Consider the following 17,890-nt stretch of genomic DNA (forward strand, 5'->3'; position numbering starts at 1 on the left):
GGTTCCTTATACAATATCACTGGATAAGTGCTGCTCTGTGAGAGAATGAAAATACACAGAAATGTCATGCGGTTTGCGGCCGGGCATATCCAGCCGCTGGAGTGACAGATCAGATAAGTGTGGGTTGCTGTTGGCCCACTGGCATTTGCCTGGTGCGCCAGCTGGCCAGTCCGGGACTGAATAGCAGTGTCTTTTTATAACAGGTAAGCTTGTTTTGAATGCATAAGCAAGCGTTATATGATGATTGGTGGAACAGCACCTTTAAACTTTGCACAGATTCAGTTACTCTCTGGTTTCCTAATACAACTTTTAGTACGGAAGCTGATGAGTGTGCAAGCGAATTCACAAGCTCTTTCATCCGTTTCACTGTAGATCTATTCCATAGCATGCGCTTTCTCTTGTGACGACAAATGTAGTTGTTTTCCTCATAAAAGTTACAATCTGTTACAATGTAGCAAAAAAAATCCTCCAACCAAATTCCCATCCTGATGTTCTCTGCTTCCTCCTCACCCATTCGCTGGAAGGCTTCTGTATCAACACACGGCAACTTAGCCGTAGGAGAGCTCAATTAATGGGGATGAATGATCATGCTGTTCCTGAGAGTAGGAAGTTAAAGGTTTTTAACTGTTGGATTTGGCTTTTTTTTGTAATTGCGTATTACATAACCACATGGAAACAGCATTCCCAGTACAGATGATTGCTCAAACCTTTCTCCGAAATAATCCTTTAACCATGTTAATGTTAGCTTTATGTATAATTTTTGCCAGGAACACTTAATTATCATGTGATACAAAAGCAGGTCCTTGGTTGTTGCAGGCGCACGTTTGTTGCCATAGAAACTGAAAAGGTTCTTAAAAGTATGTGTTGTAACCTCTCAGAAGAAAAAAATAAAATGACAGCTCTGCTAAGGTTTTCTTGCCTGGCATAATAGAGAGAGAGGAGAGTTAAATGCAACCATGTAGGCATATTTAGTGGCCTATCTCCTTTAGCATTACTCATCTGACGCTTAAGCGGATAAAATAAATATTCCTTCATCACATGGGGATTTTAGTTTTTTTCTCACATTTCCCCATAAAAATAACTGTTATGCTGCAAGATAAAAAAAAAATAATAATAAAAAATATGTTTTTATTATAAACAATTGAAAACATGGTGGACAGGATGCCTTCTGATAGACCTGGACCTGAATGTTTTCCTTTATCAGGATATTTTGATGGTGAAATTTGCTGGTGTTTTCGTCCCCGCAATTCTTCACTTTTCTATAGCTCCAGCGAATTCCACACCCGTTCAGAGCTTGCTGGTAATTTCACACCAATGTTGCACTTTAGCATAGACCGATCGTGTTATAAGTGCTATGTGCTATCCCTTTATCTGTTGGCAAATAATATACTTAATTTCGATATTGCATTAAGTAGCGTAAAGATTTATTCTAATTGAGGCATATGCTATATTTACTTTGCCACGTTATGGAAATATATATAGGTGAAAGAACCTTTTAGTTCTTTTTTTGTCATGCCTTTAAATGTATGCATTGTAAAGGGCGCTGCGTACATTGTTGGCGCTATATAAGTGAAACATAATAATTTACCAAGCTGCCTGTTCTTTCCCCAGCGTAACGCCGAGCGGCGGCTTGATTTTGACTGCAAAGGCTGTGTGTGGTTAGCTGCTTTGTGATGTGGAATGCGCGCTCCCCACTCGTCCTTGAAGTGGGTGGCTAGATCATGGAAAGGGAAATGGGTAGGAGGGCGGTTGTGTGTGAAGCTGTATTTTATTTCCCAAAGGCGTGAGGAGGATTGGAATTATCGGAATTATTTATATTATATTTATAATTTCACAGCCTCGGAGCATGAGGTTACGATAGCTGCCTCTGCTATACGGTCTCCCCAGATGTGTTTTCAAGACATGCAGGGAAGGCTGTTTGCTCCTTGCGCTTGCCTTCCCCAGCTAAGAATCACCCGGGTCCTAGTGCCAGATATATTCTTGGTGTTATATTGTATCTGTAGCTCAGACAAAGGATCCTCGCTGTGATGAGAGCCAGAAAAATGACAGCATTTCAAAACCCTAATGAGAACCCGGCCTCATCCAGTATGCTAAATGACTGTGGAGAAAATGCGTTTTACCGCCTTGTCGCATGAAGTAGCGAAGTGATCAATCTCTGACAGCTCTGCCGTCAGGAATAATATCAAATTATATCAGGCACTGTAGCATATAGTAGCCCACGTTGCACAGATCTATGAAACCTACCGATATTCTGAGACACAGCCGTCTGTTTGTATATCAGTCGCTGTTTTTAACCCATTCTCATTTTGGGGACAGCCGTTTTACCCCCTAAACTGTCTGATGTCAAACCCGTAAACTCGTACTGACCAGCGAGCACCTTCCCAATTGTGTGTGGGCGCTGGTTATAGAAAAAGAAAAGATAGGGTTATAAAAATAGCACATACAACACTCTTATAAGTGTATTAAACAACATAACTATTAAAACATACATGAACGCTTTCAAATAATGCGCTTGAAACCTCAGTCCAATACCAGGACCATATGACCGATAACCCGACATGTTTCACACAGAGGCTTCTTAATTTATAACGACCGCTGAAGAAGCCTTTGAGCGAAACGCGTCAGGTTATATGGTCCCAATACTGGACTTCGGTTTCAGGAGCCTAATTGTTTTATGCAATTCAATAGCCTAATTTGATATGCAATATATCAGTGGCAATTCCATCTTTGACCATATGGTCTTCATACCCTTAATGTATAGGTGGCATATTCCCTATTTGTTTTAGAAATGTCAAAGTCTGGATGGACTGTAATAAAACCTTACGGTTCCGGCACTCTGGTTTTCTCTACAAAGCTTTAATGGTTCACGCATTGGAAATCTTAACCCTTGGCAACCTCATAAATTGTACGATCTAAGCATGGATTATTTCTAGAAGGTCATTTTAAGGTTAACCTATCTGATCAATAAGAGTGATCTATACATTACGGCTAGGTCTAATATATGCGGACGCATAGAATATTTTTAGCAGTATATCATCCCTGCTTAGCTTTGTCTTTGTGATCTATGTAAGAGCCCAGCCTTCAAAAACAAAAGGTGCGGTAAATATCTGAACCGTTTGTCTGTCTGGAAATGTTTTTTTTCTTAAACTTTCCACATGTTCTTCACTAGACTTCTGCAACCGACTAGGCGGGGGGTAGGATGTGTGGCCTGGTGCCATATGGACCTCACCTGGCTTGTGGAATAGATAGCACTGCTCCAGAGCTCTTACGAAATGTGAATCATTTCAGCATGTTAAACAATTTCCAAAACAAAGGAAAACTGTAAAAAATAGAGATCACACATATATTCTGAAAATGATGCTTTCTGAGGGTTTTTGCTACTTGTGAGTTTCTGAAGGGTAAAACCAAGGCAGAGCAATCTCAATAGCAGTTGAACGGGCATTTTTTGTGTGAAGTGTCTTCAATAAAACCAAAATGCTGTTGCAATCCTTTCGCTTTGGATCTGACCCTTTAGATGTTCCTCCATGGTTTGGAGTCTCCGTGACCTTGTGCATTATCTGATTGTATGGAGAGGCGGCTTTCAGTCACTTGGGTTCACTGTCCTATCGCCATAGCTTGCTTTGGTGTATGCTTGTGAGTTTCACTTTTAGGATATTGCTGCTTTCGTCTTACATGTTATTTTGTCATACTTCTGCATCAATGGGAATAATTTTACAAAGAACCTTCACTGCTCTCGACAACATCTAGTTCTAGTGGCGCACGCAAAGCTTGCAGAACAATGCAAGCGGAGTCTAGCAAGTATGTCACGACTTCCAGCTTAAATCTGGCATTTGGATTTCCGAGGCAGTCCTCACTGGGGCATCATGGGAAATGACCCAGGGTAGGGAGATGTGATGTGAAATAAAAATCAGTTTGTAATTTTTTTTTTTTTTTTTTAAAGACTTTTTTTTTTTATCTTGCATAATCTTTTAAACTATAATTAGGGGCCTGTTTGCTTACATTGCACAAGCAATTACATTTCACAATTGCACCTCCTTTTATTTCCACAAACATTGCATTGTATTACCATGGAAACTGGTATGCAATGCTTTGTATGTAGTCACATGTTATGATGTCACGAGAACTTAAATAGCAAGCCTCAGTATTCCTCACCCAGAATGTAAGGCTTTTTTTTCCTACTGGAAAGGCTGAATTTCCATTTATTTTATCCCAGATCTGCAATCCTCGGTACTGCGGTCAGGGGGGTTATTGTACCACACTTACTGTAGCTGAAAGTAACGCCAGTTTTTCTGTACTTGTGGCCGTTGGCTCCAAATACCCCTCCCTGGAAAGTAATGTCATCCAGAATGGAGGCAGGGGTGATAATGCCGTGCTGCATGCCAGTCCTTATGTTTACTCCCCATGTATACACTGAGCTTGCAGGTTGCCAAACTTTAGCAGCGCTGCCACAATGAAAGATTAGAAACAAAACAGAAGGTGGATATGGATTATAAAATCTTGAGAATGAAAGCATCCCTGATTGCAATTTTTCTTACTGAATATGGCATATATCTGTCTGATAATCGTGAGCAAAAAGTGCCCCGCTGTACAGCCAGCAAAACTGAAATGCGGTTACTATTGCCACATTTAGAAACATTTGTTTTGCCGCCCCACCCCAAGTTCTTTAGGGGAATATATTTGCAAGATGTATATACACTCATACCCAATATAGTTAAAAGAATAAAAATGAAAATTTAAATGAAATCAGAAAAAAGAACAGATGGATGTTGAGTCAGACCACGGAAAACAAAATCATACTAATAGCATTTTCTTCTTGCGGTACTCTGATTAATTGTATTAATATATGTCTGAACGGAAGAGATGTGCTAGGAGCGTTTCAAAATCCAGATCACGCACGCAGCTTGGGAAGAATGAGTAGAAATGCAATGAAGCCTCCCCCGTAAGTACAGTGCCAGCGGAGCTTGACGTACGACTCCAAACGATATTTCTGAGACTCCTCACAAGCACATGAACGTCTATATGGTTTGTTTACTTCTGGCAAGTGGTCAGCCTGTGGTTCTCCATCTGCTGTAGTACCGGCCTGTCATAAGCCAGTTTCTAGATTACCTGCGAATGATGGGCGTTAGTCTTCCAGCTATTGTAAGAATATATTTCTGTGATGTTAAGGAAAGTACTATGTACTCCCATAACTCAAACTTCTACCCACAAAACAGCCTGAGCTCTGAAAACCAAAATGAAAAAAGAGAAGCCAGCATTAGGCCGAGGGACTATCCCTCTTAAACAGGGACAGGTGGATGGTGAGGTAAGTACTCCAGGCCACGATCCAAGAGGGAAAAAATTGTTCACATTTCAAGAGGTTTCGTTTTGAGTTGTAGGATGATGGTCAGGAGAGACTTCTTATGTCACGATCCCTAAGCGGAGGAGAGTAGGTTTCTGGGTTGAAAGGAGTAACGCATACTTCAATCACAAACAGGATGAACAGAGGAAAATATTAATCCATTGCATCAAGGAATCATTAGTGTTTTAGGCAATCACTAACTCATTTTCTGAACCAAAGAAAGAATACATGATACCAGACAATGTAACCACTTAGTATGGCATGGGCAACGAGCCCTCTGCTAATACAGTGCTATAAACAAATACGATTCCTTAATATGGGGAGTGTAAGAGAGTGGCTGCTGTCTGGGTGCTGAGGAACTTATCCTTTTGGAATTAAAAAAGCAGATATTTGAGTTGCAACAAAACTAATTGGCACTTTGTCGTAATAAACGTCTTTCAAATACACACAACGGAACAGCCTGTGATATATTGGAAACATGACATGCCAGCATTTCTTATTTATTATGGTACGTAAACATACTATTAAGAAAAATATAGTACGGCTTGCATTCCAAACAATGCAAGCACCTGTAAGCGTTTTCTTTTGGCTCCTCCGTATCCTGTTTGGCTGCCTTGTGAGACGCAGTGCTGCCAGATGAGGACAATGTCCTTCCTGTGCGCCTTCATTGATGAAGCCAGGCAAATGCTCCAGCATTTAATTAAATGGGAAGTGTTATGTAAATCTGTGTGCGTGGTATTCTGAGTAGGAAACCAGTTTCCCAGAATTAACGTGTATGAATTGCTAGCCCTTCTAACAGGAAAGACTATAAAGCAAGAGCGCCAGTCAAAACCCCTGCTTTTATTTATCTGCAGTACAGTACTCCAATGTTAACTAGTCCAGAATGGGCCTCTTGCAGGTGGTTAAAATTCTTTTATTCTGGGGGAAAAATAGAACCTTGAAGAATTTTCTAATTCTTTGCCCTCCCAGAAATGTGATTTTCAAGCAGATGCATGAAATCCCATATTACAGAAGAAAAACAAAACCCACATTTCTACGAAATCAACCCTTCTATACCAAGGTATTTTACATTGTGAAATGTAATGTAAAATAAAGTTAACTCTATGTGGGAGTAAGACAATGAAGCGGCAGCCTCATTTTACTCCTCTACTTTCCTGCTTTTGCTCTAGCAGGAAGTGTACTGAAGTACACTCTCCATAAATGCACTTTAGTACTTCCTTTGAAATCACCTCTACTTCAGGTTTCACGTAGGGCCGCAGCCATTCACATGTTCTTCAGCGGAACACATGGATGTGGAAGATTATTTGTCATTAATTCAATACAATCAGACGCGGGGAGGAGGAAAATAAAAGTGTGATTTTAGAACTCCCGAAAAAAAGAGAGCTAAAGTGTTATTTTTAGATTTGTATCACAAGAAGCCTTTTCTGGGGTGATGTTGCTGCATGTTTACACCTCCCACCTTGCTTTAGGTACCCACCTTATTTATGTATAAAGCAGCGTTCTCTAGTAGCTCACATCCTACCGTGTTGAGGACAAGTCTAAACATGTCTAATAGCACTTGAGCATGTTCTTGCAGCACCCCTTCTGCATGTGAAGAAGCAAGGGGAAGCATATATAAATATAAAGGTAGGAAAAATATAGAAACCATTTCAGAAAGACACAGTAGCTAGACTAATTGTATAAGTGCCCTGAATGCCTGTATCCGAGAGGAAGAATTGCCTGCTAAATCAAATAACCAGCATTAATAGCAGAGTCACGTATTCCTGCATGATGTCTCAAATGTAATGCTGTTCATTTCTTCTTCCAGACTGATATCCTTCTAGAGACTTAATCTAGTATTTTTTTTAGGCTACATAAAAATATCGTGTTGAAGCAGATCTGTCCTCTGAAGCCATCTCTGTGCTCTGAAATTAAGATATGATTAAGGTGGCTTGTTTCCTCTAATACCCAATTGCCAGGTAGTTTTTGTGCTAGCCAAACTTGTTTGGATGGCTAGTACTGTTTTTTTTTTACATATCTAAATGTCAGAATAACTGGTGATTTTGTTTTTTTCTACTATAATTTATATTATTAATCAAGTGGAGCTGTGAGTTATGCTGGTCCATGCCTATCGGGGCACCAGCCACAAAGTTTGCAGTCAACCCCTACTAATGCCTTTGCTTAACAATTCTACATTGATTGTAATGTTTCATGCTTTACCTTACCTAAAGATGGAGTGCAGGAATGACAGTAAACATACCCCCATCCAGCAGAATGAATTCTTCTGACAGTTTATAACCTGAAGCACAGGAATAGAAATCCAAGTGTAGTGGAGCCTGGGCTTGGTGCATCATGTAGGAGTATCGTTTAAAGACACGCGGTAGCAATAACGGCACAATATTGTTTGGTTTAGTAAATTTAGGGCCCATTCCCTTCGCTGACTTCTTGTAAAGACACGGGTTGCTGAAAATAGGCAAGCATTTTGCTGCCTTTTCAGCAATCTTGCAGCTTCTGTATTGGATGTCCGATATCATTTGCAGCCGCCATGTTTACACTGCTTGCCATGTTGTGTGTTTCAAGCACTGAGGCTTCTAGGTTCTGAGGAGAAGATCAAAGAGTGCCAGAGGCTCGTGGTTACTTTATATATGCCTGAAAGATTGTGTTTGACTGTGCAAAGGAGGCCACCATTACATGGCTAAAACACAATATCCTCGGATCCAAGAATTTACTTGAACAGGCATAATCCTACAGCGTCCTGCTGTAGATAGGTTTCTTATAGAACTTACTTTTCCCTCTCACTGTTACAAAGCTCCATTCTATGTGTCTAGTGGCAAGAAGGCTGTGAACTTGGCTCTTGCTGCCCTTTGGACCCATGCCAGTGTCAACGTGGATATTGCCTTGTAGAGAATGTTGGCAACCTGAAGATATTCTAACTGGTGATCCCTGTTCTTCAGTCTTCCATGACCCGTGCCTCTGCACCATTAAGTTATTTACAAAAAAGCTACATTTTGAGAAATAATCTTTACAACCCGGATGTTTGCCTGTCACATTTCTTCTCTATATGCAACCCCTTCCTGCATCACAGGTGTCTGTTCTAAATCCATAAGACAGGTAACTGGTAGCACACAATAACGTAAGATGGGTTATTGGCACAGAAGTACTGTTTATCAATACATTACTTAAGTAGACCTTTACTACCTAGGAAAGAGAACATTTTTGTTACATTATTGTAAGAGTGATCACATGTGCGGAAGCTGACGTTGGTCGCTGCTGGTCTGTCTCCAGCAATGCTTGCTATGCTGAATGCCCGGTGTACATGTCGCTCGAGTATAACTTGATAAAATAAGTTGTGTGAAATATTTCATCAGTTCTTGAACGAATGGTTCGAACTTGGATCAAGACAGCGAAACATCTTTAAAATGCTCAACAGATACCCATGCAAGAAATAATTACAACATTGTACAAAACCTTAGCTGTTGTCTGTATACAGTCTGTATGTCTCCAGATATTGAACCTGCTATAATACACAAAAGGTATATGGCATTTACAGAGGCAAGAAAAAGTAAGTGAACCCTTTGGAAGACTTGCATGGTGATCACGGTGTGATCAGTGGAGGGGGTTCCCGTAACCCTACATGTGAAAAGTATAACACCCCCATTCACTACCCTCAAACCTGTTAATCTAAAACTATTAGGGTGCTATGTAAAGGCTGGATGTGGCCATCTTGAACATAAAAAATATATATATGGGATGCGTCTGTAATCAGGGGATTTTGCCAAAGAAAATTGCTAAATTTTCTATGGTTTAAATAAAAAAAACCCTATTTGTTCTGAAAGAAGGATACATCAAACACAGAAAAAGAGGAATCTTAATTAAACCCACATACAGGGAAAAGGCAGAAATAGCTCAGAGACTTAAGGTACCAAAAACCCCTGGGACTGTAAGGGTTAAGAAAAAAATTATACATAAATGCTGGTAATTCCAAACCGTTCGCTTACTTTTTCTTGCAATTGTACATGCATTAGTAAATTATACTTAGATTAGTAAACAGGGAAATTTTCCTTTTCAGAGCATAGTGAGTAGGAAATGCATTGGGGGGTGGGGGACCCTGAGGCACAAAAACAGCAGGGATTAATGTTGGCTGGAAAAATAGTAAGGAATGCCGAGCACAGGAAAGGCCTTGTTATGTCATGCTTTTGATAATGACAAAGAACATGGAAGCCAGCTTTTCACGATCCCTTAAACTAAAATTCTGGCTCCTCATGCATTCTGCCCGTTCCATAGGAGTAGCAACTGCAAGTAATACTAATGCTAAGATATTTAATATTTGTCTTCTATTTGGTCTAACACTAATTTTTCATTAAACGCATTTTAATTTACATTCTTAAAAAGATGGAAAAAGAAAAAAAAAGACTTGGCTGTGGTAGGAGCTGCAGCCCTTCTCCATTGTCTGACGATTCCTGCCACTGATTGGCTACTTGAAGCAGCCAATCAGTGGTAGAAAAGCGTGCAATCTGATTTTAGTTTTTGCATCGCTCTACTGATCTGTGAAAGCACTAGATTACCATGGCACTGCTGCATTGGCGAATACTCGGCGTGGAAAGCCTTTCTCTTCTATTAAATGCTTTCCATGTTTTCACCATATGGCCAAATGCACTGTTCATTCCTGCATTTCACACTTTCCATCTTACACTCCTGCAAACAGGAGTCTATCCGACTATCCTTTTTCATGTTCTCACAAGTGAATGTTGGATACATGATGCATATTTTGTTGGGTTACACAGGTGACCTAAGAAAGGAAAGGACTGAACTAGTAAATGTTTTAGCCATCATTAAGTCTGTTTAATAGGGTCCGACGAATGACAAAATGTCCTCTTTGTCTTCTGTAATTGCTGCAGTCACATGCTGGACACGGTGCGAGGAGCCGTTCTGGTTTATTTTCTTCGTTTCATCTTGACTCAAATCATGTCTGCTATACTGGAAACGTGTGCCGATCGTTATAAGCTGCTCTGTGACAGACTATATCAATATGAATAACCGGTGGGGGCTGCGTTTGAGGTATAATACTTCTCTGTAGCATCGAGAGAGGAAAAAAACAGCCCTCTTTGTTCTGATGACGATGATACATGAGCTTTTTCTATATCTGGTTTTCATTTTGGTTTCAAACGAATAGTGTTTCAGCTGGAACCTCTCAGACCGCGTGTTTGTAATAGCTGCAGTGCTTAATGTTCTCTAGTAAGGAGTGAAAACTTGAAACTGATCCTCTTTGTTTGCTTGCATATATATTAATTTATTTTACTATTATTTGGTAAAAGCTGCCTTGGTCAGTGTTATTGAAATAATTGTTCTATGTGGCGAGGGGGTTGTTTTTTTCTTTTCATACCTGAATTTGCTTCTGTTTTTATATATGATCCCATGTCCTCATATGGTATGCTTTAGAGATTGTATTCTCCCATCCCTTTCCGGTTAAATCTGCCGTGTCTTGGCAATGCTGATTACACTGTGGCAATCTGCCTTTTTTTTTATTTATTTTTTTTTTTAGAACGCTGCTTTCTGCACTGCACATGAATAATTGGCTGTTCGTCTTGTCTAACATATTAAAGGCGTAGGGCTGCTTGAAATCTGAACTTGTGTGATTTTATAGGAAGAGGCAGTGGAAACCTGGAGAAAAAGGAGAATCCTTCTCATATACGAGGAGGATCGAAAGCGAGAAGGCTAGCGTGTTGAGAAAGCAAAGTAAAAGTAGTTTACAGCACAAATGGTTACTATTGAGACCACCCAAGCATATACCTTTAGCATCTGTTTCTTTGCAATTATTAAACATAATGTCCCTACCCCTTTAAAAAAGTTAGCTACAGAATTCTAATGTATGAACAATGTATACTATTGAAATAGTCATAGGGAATGCACGGCAATATATCTTATACATTATCGTTATAACTAGAGGTGTAAATGAACCCCAAGGGATCAAAGAAAACTCTCGGATCTTAAAATTTACTAATTCTAATAGTGACTAATGTAGCCAGTGCGCTTAGGATGCAATCTTTTCCAGCCTGTCTACCAGGGTGTCCCATGACTTTCGTAAAGAGTGCCCTACAGCTCAAGTGCAGTCATCAGACGAGGAGCTTAGGATACTTGTACGATTTCTGGTTTTCGTCCCCTCCTGGCTCAGACACCAGCCGTACTAATTTGGCTGTGCTGAGGCAGAGAAGGCCATAGTGGGGAATATCCAGGCACGCTGCCAGACAAGCTATCAGAGTACTGTAAATAATACACTAGATGGCCTCCGGAGTTTCACTAATGAAAGCAAGCACATGCCCAGTGGGAGTTGGAACAAACACATTGAGACCTTTTGAGTTTACGGCTCATGGCCTTTATTTAAAGTAGTTCCGTACTTTGAGGTTTTGGGGCCTGTTGCATGCGTCTGGGACTCACCCCCCCCCCCCCACATCCAGACAGTGACATTCTGTAAGAATATCAGCCGTTTTAACCGAGATGGACGTGCAACACGAGGGACTGGCAACATGTATAATTACACAAGATCACGTAGCGAGGTCTTGAAAGCTTTCTTGACTACGTCTTACTCTATGAATATGACATTTAACTGAAAGACCAATATAAGATCAATAACATATGGATGTTACATATGTTATATAACATCCATGTCCTGTTCTTGGTGGCAAAGACTTATGGGAAGCGTAGTTTACGAACTGCTATTTTTAGGCTGGGATTACTGTGGCATCGCCTATAATTCTTGGAGCTTGTAAGAAGTACAGAGCATTCTACTAATTTCCCCAGCAGCTCTGACCTAGACGGTGTTTTTACCATATTTAGTTACGAGGCTTCACCTTTTCCCAGACTAAGGAACCAGCACAGATTAAAACCATATTACTGTAGAAGAGTCACAGCCAACACTAGCTGCTGCGAAACTATATTTCCCGTGATATTCAGCTATGCCTTCTAAAAGCCATATTATTGCTGACTGGGAATGGGAGTTGGAGTGATGTAATTGTAGGAAAAGTGTTGTAATATCTTATAGTAAACCTATTAGAAACCTCCAGAGCATGCCTTATATTTTTTTCTGTTAACAACCTATACAATAGGTTAAACATAAATAAACCTTATGTAAAGTAAGGGTGCTCGCTATTGTGGCATCTCTTGGTCTATGCTATGAAAGGACTGAAACCATTAACAGATTCTTAAAAAAGTTTTTTTTAAAAACTATTATTAGTGTTGCAATCTACTCCATTTTATATCAAGAGTGTATCATTATTTAGAAAAATAGGACTGTTACTTAAGAATAATTAAAACATTTCCTTTTTTTGTTTTTTGTTTACACTTTGTCTTTTAGAGAAATTCTAATGAGAAAAGAAAATTGCCTCTAGTGGGAATGTAGCTATACAAAGACGTCGCTCATGTGACTTAGAAATCCTGGCTTAATGCTGATGTTTTTCTCTAGAGTTTGTGCCTGCAGAGCTCTTTGCACGCAGAGGACTTATTTTCACATAACGGTGCTGGTGTATGGTTAAAAGAAGAAAAAAATACATCGTTCCATGATAATTAGGCAAGCAATATAAATTGCCTTTTGGGCACAAAAAGCTACATTGTATTGTACACGCCTGGTGTTAAGTGGAAACCTTGCTGGTCTGTCGTCATGTTGTTTCTTACTAATTGTTTCCTCTAGCCTCGCCTTATCTGTAGGTTTCATCTGTTTTCCTTGTGGTGTTTTTACTAAAAGAAACTCAATAAATCTCATTAATATGCAGACTGCAGATGGCACAATATTTTGAACAGTGTATCTCCTCAAACATGGTCTTTTCTGGAAAGCCAAAATGATTGCTACCCTTATCCTCAGAGCACCATCTGCAATTTTACCAAAGTGTCTAAATTTCCCAAATCCCCTTTTCTTTAAATGTTCTAGAAAGGAACACTAAAAGCAAAAGCTGTATCATCATTTTTGAAGCCAAAATACATGTTTTCTGTGGTCTCTGTGCGAGCAAGCCCATGAACACTCACAAACGGAGCATGATGAAGAATTGCTGCTGAACACTACACAAGAGTCATTGGGGTCTACTTACAAAAGTGCTAGCTTAGAGGACACTTGAACATTTGAACTCCCTGATATAGCTATGAATTATAAAGAGTGTAAGCCCCAGGCTGAGCTAGCCCTGTAAAATAGTAAAGTTTTATGAACTCTTAGGTTACCTATACTTTATTTTGGGCCACCTTAACCCTTCTTACAAGAGAAGCACAATGTTTTTTACCCTTGATGGTAGGTGAAATCCACAACTCCCCTGCAGGCTCCCTTTTTAGTAAATAGACTTTTATTGCCTCCCTGGGTTCCTAGGTTGTTAGGCATTCCTAGTATGGTAGATTTTACTGGTTTAAATTGCCAGTACTTTCAAACCATTTTGGGTAATAATCTAGACATCTTTTTTATTTTAAGTCCAGAAAACAAATTAAGTGTTTAATTTAAATAACACCCCCAGGGCATTTGGAAAGATAAGATATATATATACATATAAATATATATAAATTTATACATGAAAGGTCAGCAGACTCCTAAATACACGAAATGTTACTTAACCATGAGATTTCTCATATTTTTTGTGCCTTTTAAACTGGTCATATCTTTTGGTTGGAATAAACACATGTGGAGTAGTTTTTCTGCTGAATCTGATGTCGGCCAAGTTAACGTATCCCTTGCAGTGAATAACATATTGATCCAGTATGCCAAAATCAACATTGTACCTGCTAGAACATTCAGTTTTCAAAAGTTATCTGAAAGATTTTGTGACTAATAAACATTATAGACAGTAACTTTGCTATATGCACCGGTATAAGGAACGTGCCAATCGATGCTTTTTGGCAGTTTTATTTTGTAAATACTTAAGTTCTGGTTTCAGACATCTGCATTATTAATTTGTGGCTTTATCAGGAGACATCGTACAGCACACAACATAAGCATTAATGTTTAGAATCGGCACTTTGGATTGTCCTTGATAACAAAATGTGTGATGTGCCTGGTATAATTATCGTGTTGGTGAGCATATTATAAATTTGTCTCTTTCATTCACTTCTCAATTCTTTATTGTTTTAGGTCAAAAGACGTGTCTGCATCTCCATGGTATCTTTCCTTACCTGTATGTGCCATATGATGGATATAGGCAGCAGAATCCGGAGCGGTACCTTCGCCAAGTAGCCTTTAGCATTGACAGAGCACTTAACGTAGCTTTAGGGAATCCATCAGCCAATGTACAGCATGTATTCAAGATCACAGTAGTGTCTGGGATGTAAGTACATAATGTATATATGTGTCGCTTTCAATAAACCGTGCATTCTTGTTGAGTGTTGGACCTATGTGTACTTTTTTAATAAATATATATATATATAAAGGTTTCTGCACAACATTAAAAAGAAAAAAGATCCTGAAATATTACTTAAGGTGACATGCTTGGGACTGGTAGGAAAGTGAAAACAACCTAAATACGTACAGTATTTGAGAATGACACAAATATTCATTTCACAAAGTCTGCTTTGTTAGTTTAGCTGATGGCAATTTGCATACACTCCAGAATGTTATGAAGATTCTGTGATCAGATGAATTGCAATCAATTGCAAAGCCCCTCTTTGCCAGGAAAATAAACTTAATCCCCCAAAAAATATTTCCACTGCATTTCAGCTCTGCCCCAAAAGGACCAGCTGACATCATGTCAGTGATTCTCTCGTTAACACAGGTGAGAGTGTCGACGTGGACAAGGCTGGAGTTAGAATAACAGACTGGAAGCTTAAAAAGGAGGGTGGTGCTTAACATCATTATTCTTCCTCTGTTGACCATGGTTACCGGCAAGGAAACACGTGCTTTGCACAAAAAGGGCTTCACAGGCAAGGATATTACTGCTAGTAAGATTGCACTTAAATGAACCATCTATCATCAAGAACCTCAAGAAGAGAGGTTCAATTGTTGTGAAGAATGCATCAGGGTGCCCAAGAAAGTCCAGCAAGCGTCAGGACTGTCTTCTAAAGTTGATTCAGCTACAGGATCAGGGTGCCACCAGTGCAGAGCTTGCTCAGGAATGGCAGCAGGCAGGTGTGAGTGCATCTGCACACACAATGAGGTGAAGACTTGAGGATGGCCTGGTGTCAAGAAGGGCACCAAAGAAGCCGCTTCTCTCCAATGGTACAGGGATTGGACTGCTGAGGACTGGGGTAAAGTCATTTTCTCTGAATTCCCTTTCTAATTGTTTGGGGCATCCGGAAAAAAGCTTATCCGGAGAAGACAAGGTGAGTGCTAACAGTCCTATGTCATGCCAACAGTAAAGCATCCTGAGACCATTCATGTGTGGCGTTGCTTCTCAGCCAAGGTTGTTGGCTCACTCACAATTTTGCCTAAGAACACAGCCATGAATAAAGAATGGTACCAACACATCCTTCAAGAGCAACTTCTCCCAATCATCCAAGAACAGTTTGGTGACTTTGCCATAAGGCAAAAGCGATAAGTAAGTGGCTTAGGGAACAAAACATCGGAATTTTGGGTCCATGGCCAGGAAACTCCCCAGACCTTTATCCTGTTGATAACTTTGGTCAAGCCTCAAGAGACGGGTGGACAAACAAAGCCCACAAATTCTGACAAACTCCAAGCATTAATTTTGCAAAAATGGGCTGCCGTCAGTAATTGTCAATAAAAACCGTTGACGATTATGAAATGCTTATAATTATACTTCAGTATACCATAGTAACATCTGATAAAAATATCTAAGAACAGTGAAGCAGCAAACTTTGTGAAGACCACTACTTGTGTCATTCTGAAAATGTTTGGCCACAACTGTACAGTGTAAAGTCTGTCATGTATGGTCAAGTGAGTTTTGTGTGTGTGTGTGTGTGTGTGTGTGTATGTATATATATATAATATATATATATACACATACAGGGTACACACAGTACCCTCCACTAACACTGGCAGGACTGTTGAGTTTGCTTTTGGATGAGAATAGAGCCTTTTTTTCTTGAAACCCTTCTGAACAACTTGTGGCGACGTTGGTGATGTCATTCTAGTTTTGGACACTCTCTAAAGCAACTCTTATGATTCTCCCGCTGTGATCCTTGGATATTTTTTGGCCACTTGAGCCATCGAACCATCCTCTTCACAGTATGTTGAGACAATGCAGACACGCGTCTTATTCCAGGCTAATTCATAACATTTTCAGTTGACTGGAACTTCTCAATTATTGCCATGGGCATTTTCAATGCTTTTGCTATTTTCTTATAGCCACTTCCCATTTTGTGAAACTCAACAACCCTTTGCCACCAATCACAGCATATCATATTCCTTGTTCTTAACAATTGTGATATATGGCTGTGGGAACTTGGCCTATGTGTTACCTAATATTTATACTCCTGTTAAACAGGAAGTCACAGTTAAACAATGTCATGTTCCTAGTCACCCAGGTGTGCTAAATAATGTAAAATATCACTGGGAATATACTACAAATAAGAAAAGATCAAAGGGTTAAACAATAGAGACAGATTTTCACAGCCTTCTTTGCGCAATGGTACTAATATTAGTAGAGGGCACTGAACGTACGTACATGCATGCATACATACATACATACATACTTGCATCTGACCATACATGAAATTGCTAGCACTAATTTTATTAGTTGGTCGTAAGGCTCCTGGGAGAGTATACATCCCTCTCTCTCATTGTGAACCATGTATAGTTTGAAGTATTTCAAATAGCTTTTGTCTAACTACCGCTGATCTCCTTTATACTAGATGCATTTGTTGCATGCTTCATTTTCACTGGGATCTATTCATTAAAGGGACAGTTGGCAGGAGAGTTATAGTTTTAACACCCTCGCTTCACTTTTCATTATGAAGGGAATAATACATGGCCGGCCAAGCTCTTCCCACAGCAGAAGCTCAACGGGGTTGGAGATGAAACCATAACTCTTCTGTAGACTCTCCAATCAACTCCCACTTTACTAAATTAAAAATAACCGTCAAAGCAATTAACCAACAGTTCTTCACTTAAAAACTAGTCATTTAACTTTCTGCCAAACGACGTAGCTAAAGTGCATATAGATTGTGAGGTTGTTTAAGCAGGGTCCTCCTTGCATGTTGTAAGTCAAATTGTTTTGTTGTTTACTACTTATGTCCTGTTTACCCATTGTACAGTGCTACGGAATATGTTGGCGCTATATAAAACTAAATATTTTTACTGCAAATAACATTTTAAAAATACTTATGTTTCATATGAGCTTTACTTTAACTGTTGCTTCAATGTTTGGGTCAAGGTTTCTCTTTTTTTGGTTGTAAACTATGTATTTTATTTGAGGCTTTATTGTATTTATTTTTGCATTGCAGACCTTTCTATGGTTATCATGAAAAGGAAACGCAGTTTATGAAGATATATCTGTATAATCCGGCAATGGTGAAAAGGTAATTGAATACATAAGCGTAATGCTTGAATTCAAGTATTCTGCTACAATCGATGTTTGAAAAATGTGATCCAATATATGTATTGCTACATTCTCATAAAAGAAATGTTCTTCGGTGTCTTTTTTTCATTAT

At 39.4% G+C, this 17,890-nt stretch overlaps 1 protein-coding gene across 1 annotated transcript in view; it reads left to right on the forward strand.

Annotated features, from left to right (window-relative positions):
• Window positions 1-17,890, forward strand: part of REV3L (REV3 like, DNA directed polymerase zeta catalytic subunit) — a 68,396-nt gene that overhangs the window by 11,168 nt on the left and 39,338 nt on the right. The window contains exons 2-3 of the mRNA XM_053460038.1: window positions 14,418-14,610; window positions 17,684-17,758. Coding sequence (XP_053316013.1) covers window positions 14,418-14,610; window positions 17,684-17,758 — 268 coding nt within the window. The remainder of the gene's footprint in view (window positions 1-14,417; window positions 14,611-17,683; window positions 17,759-17,890) is intronic.

This window comes from Spea bombifrons, chromosome 3 (assembly GCF_027358695.1).
Source record: "Spea bombifrons isolate aSpeBom1 chromosome 3, aSpeBom1.2.pri, whole genome shotgun sequence".
NCBI classification, from domain to species: Eukaryota; Metazoa; Chordata; class Amphibia; order Anura; family Pelobatidae; genus Spea; species Spea bombifrons.